This window comes from Opisthorchis viverrini (genome assembly GCF_000715545.1).
Source record: "Opisthorchis viverrini unplaced genomic scaffold opera_v5_32, whole genome shotgun sequence".
Taxonomy (NCBI): Eukaryota; Metazoa; Platyhelminthes; class Trematoda; order Opisthorchiida; family Opisthorchiidae; genus Opisthorchis; species Opisthorchis viverrini.
Genome location: NW_008751687.1, coordinates 1,771,795 through 1,777,804, shown reverse-complemented (window position 1 = coordinate 1,777,804; position 6,010 = coordinate 1,771,795). Strand labels below are relative to the sequence as shown.

The 6,010-nt window shown below is 38.8% G+C and overlaps 1 protein-coding gene across 1 annotated transcript in view; it reads left to right on the top strand.

The window, feature by feature from the left end:
- Positions 1–4,339: 4,339 nt before the first annotated feature.
- T265_13031 (hypothetical protein) overlaps positions 4,340–6,010 on the top strand; it is a gene marked incomplete at both ends in the record, with an annotated part of 59,763 nt that continues 58,092 nt past the window's right edge. Inside the window, one exon of the mRNA XM_009166823.1 lies at positions 4,340–4,643. Coding sequence (XP_009165087.1) covers positions 4,340–4,643 — 304 coding nt within the window. The remainder of the gene's footprint in view (positions 4,644–6,010) is intronic.

Genomic DNA, 6,010 nt, shown 5'->3' with positions numbered 1-6,010 from the left:
AGTCAGGGTGTGGAATTACCCACCGACGTAATTGCAAAGGTTATCAAATTTCTGTTGATTTATCTGAAGAGCCGGGATGAGGTAAACCTTACTACCTAACTTTGTTCTCACATATAGATATATAATTAAGTATATTTAATTGTTAACTATATAGAGTTATATATATATATATATATATAAATAATTAATTGTATATACACAATTAACGTTGAAACGTCTGAGGCATATACGAGCCTTAAAATCATTGCACTGGGCTGGTTTGGATCTTGGACATCATACACAATTAACGTTGAAACGTCTGAGGCATATACGAGCCTTAAAATCATTGCACTGGGCTGGTTTGGATCAGGTTTGGACATCAGTATTAGCGAGGCACTCCAGATAGCCTTCTGGAATATTCACTCTCCAACGGTAGATCAGCTGTTCACATCCGGGGGTCGCACTGGTCATGTGATCTTCTTCTTAATATTGAGGACGCTAAGTCATTTGGTGCTAAATTTTTTAGATACATATTATCCACAACCGGTTGGTTCATGACTTTGCAACGAAGCACGAAAGTCTTTACCAGTCAACCTAGTTGATTAGGTAACTACCATCTCCCACGATGCAGCCCGAGGGATGAACTATCCAACGGCTAGTGGACCCAACGGATATGACTTTTACGAAACCACTGTTAGTCTAGTGATAAAACAATCACCCTCACGAGGTAGTTCTTTCTGCATGACGCACGGGGCAAACAGGAAAATTCGGCGTCAATAAACGGATTTAGCCATGGTCTCTGACACGTGGCTGTGATTTTTTTCTCTTTGTCAGCCATGTAGCAGCTGGAAAATTTGCACTTTTATGCACTTATCATGAGATAAAAATCGCAAACTAAAACAGAATATTGGAAACTCTCAAAACCATCATTTTGTCGAAATATTCTCGTATAGGAAGTTTTGCCGCCATGGTAAAAGAACGAAAACTTCTTTCTGAACTGTTTAAAAGTGACTAATTCAAACGACAAAACAGGCTGTTATGCTTATCTGGTAATACCAAGCGAAGAATCTAGCGACTTGGTAGTGTCTTTTGGCAAAGTTAAGCATTGGAATACAGGGATCTTATAGAAACGGTTGAGTACCATCTACTACTCTGAGAAGGGTTTAGGTCAATATTTAAAGCAGATTAAAAAAAACGTGCAGTTATTTAAACTACTTGTTCACTGTGCTTTTTCATATTTTGATATACCCAAAATGAAAATAAAAATATATGCACCAAACGGGTTAGTCAAAAATGAGCCCCAGTTTCAACTCACAGCTAAAAAGCGCGGAGTACTTTGTGTGCTTATCCGTGAATCTAATAACTAGTATATATTTGCAACATTGATATCATCTGTGTATTACAATGACTAGCTGGCTAACTTCGTGTAGGAGATTAAAAAACAAAATGTTCCTTGGCTTAATTTGGTGGTAACGATGAACCGAACCAATGAATTGGATGAATATTCAAGCGGTTTGCAGCTCACTTGGCTAGTTCTCACCTCAAAACAGATATTTCCCTTGAAAGGCAAAGTAAAACAAATATGCCTTCCTAAACCTACTTTGGATCCAATTTTCGATTGCAATCGCAAGCTTAGTGAAAACGTTATCATGAAAAAGCGACATAAGGCAATGGTATTCTGTCAAAAAGCATCAAACGATTTTATTCACTTATATTCAGCCAGCACGCTGCTTTTTCCCTCATAAATTTACCGGTTGCTGCCACTACGATAACCTGACTTCTGTCACATGCGAGCGCCAAACAAGATACCTGACTATCAGTGTTTGCCATCTTACCGGAAAGGAGTATCATGTTTCCAATAATGCTAACATAATCACCTGTGTCAGGACAAAGCAGCATAGCATCTAACTTGACATCACGATAATTTCTCCATTCATTCACTTACTCCGCTTATGTACTTTTCATCTCTATCTTTTTGCTTATGGGTACTCGCCACTCACATTGCCGCAAACGTCGTACGCCCGACACATGTGCATTAATATGTATGTCTGTGCTTGAATGTGTGCGGCTGATCTACTTATGCATGCGCGGTTGTGTCCCGTTTTCTGAGCCTGCATCCACTTGTTTTCTCATGAGTTCCCTGGGATCATTCCGCCAATGAGGGTCATGAAAATTTAGTCGAAGGGGACGATCACGACCCACACTACTGAGCTCACACTCCATCCAAGATACATACTAAACACAGAGACACAGATGCTGTTATGTAGATAGTTCACGGTGAGTTGAAGATGTTTGCGTTTCGTTGGGATTATTTTCCCTCACTCTACCACATGACTTTTTTATGATTATGTGCACTCCCGTTTTAGTTTGTGAAGACCAATTCAGTTATTTTTTCTGCTCTCTTTCCACGTGGATCGTGATGGGAAAAAACTTTCAACTTCCAGATTTTTCGTGAACCTAGTAATAAACCTATTAGTTTAAATGTGTCTAAACAAGCAGTATGAAACCAAAAACGTTTGTATGTGAAAAATTCCCATTATGTGGCTGGTGCAGTGGTGCCCTACATTTGGACACATATAACTGAAGAGACAACTGTTACCTTTGTCTGTTGGTGTGAGTTTACCAAAAAGAAAAACTGAGAAGTAAAAGAGATTCCTAGGAACGCTTTTTCCACACTAACACAATGGATTTTCCTTAAATTTCCAAATTTTTTTTGCCAACAAAATATAATTTCCTGAACGCGCTAAAAGGTACCACTCCTTTTTACCGGAACTATACTTTCCACGATTACTTAATCCAACTCCCCTCTGTTTCCAGTATATTTTCAAAAAGCATTTGCTTTTGTATTTCTGATGCAACTTTATGATGATGTGACAAGTAATTTTGTCATTTGTTAGGGGCCGTTACAAATATGGGAGTTGGAGTCGACCTTAGAGTGCGTAGAGCTCTGTTCGACTTGACTCGGTCTTTACTTGAAAAGTAATGTTTGATTATGAATCTACATGGCTTATCTCATTTAGCCTTGATAACAAGTTTTATTTGAGATTATTCACCGAAAGAATCCCGTGGTTTTTCAAAAAGCGTCCTATTCCGTGGCTTATTCTGTAAGAGGCTGCTGTCTACAAGGTATATTATACCGACGAGACACAAATGCAGTACTAGTAACAATAAAGACAGCACTAAAGAAATGAAAACTTGACTTTCTCCTCTGGATACATTCACATTAACTGATGTCTTCATGTACATAAATGGACGGGATTAGCCGTTTTGGTGTGCCTAAATTAGTTTGTTTCTGTAGCAGACCAACAAGACTTTAACCCATTTAAAGGGTCAAGTGAGTGTAAAAAGCCAGTTGACAAACTATGCGCCCCTTATCGCGCTGACTGAGTGCTTCACATCACTATGGAATCGGAATATCAAGGTCGTTCAAAGTGATACTGCGAGTAATAACATGCTAAGTAAAGAGAAATAAAATTCTGAAACATGATGGTATCCACAGAGAAAGTGAAAAAAGGGAAAACCTGAGTTCTGGTGATTGACTAAAATATTTTTCCTCTACCTACTTCAAGAGTCAAGTGATTTCTTCGGAATTTAGTTTTGAAGAAAAACCCATCAGGAAAGAAAAATTTCAGACAGGCGATAGTGGTACCTAGTTAGGTGCAAGTCACTGCTGTCGTATAGCTTAAATTCTGTGTTCAGGTTTATTTCTCCTGGCGTCAGTGTGATGGTTAGATGGAGACTAGCTCCAAAGTTTGAACTATATTGTTTCACTCACCCTTTATGTGACCACAACTAAATAAGTGAAGGAGAATTCGCACCAACTAATAGTGATTTTATGTCGATGATTTCCAACTCTTAAAAGAGTTCAGAGACACTGGGTTCATATTTTTACAGACTGCCAAAAAAGATTATTCAGTATGATTTCATTGGAATGTTAGTATTTGTTTCATAGTAAAGTGAGGAAATTGGACAATGTTAAATACAGATTTCGTTTTGTCACTAAGGCTAGACTATGCTATAAAGCCGAGAAGCACAATGCTTATGTCAATGAGTGCAGCATGCGATTCTTCACTTGACGCCACTTTCAGAATTATGATATTTAAGTGTTAATTGATAAGCAACTGAGTACATCACTATGATTGCCTGTGTTGATATCGTTTAAATCCAGCTAAAATTACAGTGGCAGGATAACTGCAAAGGCGCCTTAAATGCAGCCCCTAAAGCTTTGGCTCTTTGAAATTCCATTGCGTTGAGCTCATTCCTGTGACAGTTATTAGCAGATAAAGTCTTAAATCGAACTTCAGAGCTTCTGACTACCAGGGCCCATATCATTTGTTTTTTTGGTAGTCACTCTACAGTTAATTTACATCATATTACAAGCCTTACGATTGAGCTGACCTACACAAAACCCAAAGTTCCCTGTAACAGAATAGAGGGGTCCACATTTAAATATCTATCAAAGCTGATAAACTTTTTTCAGAATGAAGGCAGTTTGGAGAAAAGGCCAAAATCACAGGTTGCCCCTCAGGGAAGATTCAAAGGGAGACAGCCATCCAGTAAAGGCTCAGCAAAAGGAAAAGTTCAACAGCAGGAAACAGCACCAATAAAAGGCCAATCGCACCTGCGAAAACGTGCTGAAGCACCAGTTAATCGTGAATATATTGGTGGGTACGATTTTTATTGTGCTTTTCGTTCGCTTCGTTGGTGAAAAACAGCTTGTGTCTTATGAGGGATAACCATGAATGGACCAATTCATTTGTGCACAATTATTCCCATATATCAGAGCCGTTTGTAAAACCTAAGCTTGATTAGGTTTGTTAATCTGTACTATGAATAAAAAGGCAGGGTAACGTTAGCTAAAGACATCAGATGTCCACTGTTTGAGGGCCTTATAAGAACCACAACCCCATATCTACCATCACTCATTATGCATTTAAAAATCGATGAATTTTTGATGAATTGGAAACACCAGTTAATTTTTGGATGCCAAAAACCTGAGCCGGTCACCTGAAACGGTTGAACCAATCCACCTAGTTGGTAGTGCAAGATATGTGACATAAAATTCTATTGATACAAGAACGAAAGACGCAAAAGGGTAGAACAGGATTAAGTGAAAAGTCTACGCTCCGGAGATGGACTCGGGCCACTAACCTCCCGCTAGCTTAGCAGGTGATTTACAAAATGAGCTCATTAGAATTTTTATGTCTACGTTTATGCGATTAATCTCCAAAGCTGACGCGTAATTTCTCTGCCTAGTCTACTAAAGTTTGATATCACTCAGTGCCACTAGCTAGCACATCTTGTAGCATCTATAATAAGCCAGACCTTGAGATCCCGTTGATGCTGCTGTTAAAAGTGAAGACTGGTTTTATTGGCCTTCAAATGAGAAGTTTTACGTACACTCATAAAAAAAGACAAAGACATGACTAGGACTGAAGTCTAGATGTCAGCCTTCTGGGTATCTTTCTACGTATTCTGTTTGTACTCGGCTTTTGCGTGCAACAACTACAGGGACAATGATAGCCAACAAAATGCGTTTTGTTGTCCTTCAGGCTAATGGTTTGCGAGATTCTGCCCTACCATTTTATACCCTCACGTGTTTTTCGAAGAAGAAGTGTCATGTGGAAAGAGAAAAGTTTTGGAATTCATCGTCAAAGAAGCTTTGGCAGTCCAAGTACCTTAGTGTTATTACAGGGGCAGGGATTGTGCAATTTTTTCATGATCACGCAACTGTTAAGCGGTTCCTCAATAAGGCAGTATTTTTAGTGATTCACGACAGAATACGCTGCGTCGTTTATTATCGTTTCACGGGAAACATGTAACCTGTTTGTCTAGTGGTTCTGTATCTACTCCGAGAACCGTTTCAAGCAGGCTTTCCTTAGTTTTGGGTCAGAAAGATTGTTTCGAAAAAAATTAAAAAACAATAGCTTTAAAGAACACACCATTAGTTCAGAATGATGCATGATCCTTGGAAAGCAAAATCATCCTGGTTATTCACTCTACTTTTATTTTCCAGTTCCTTTTTTGTGGT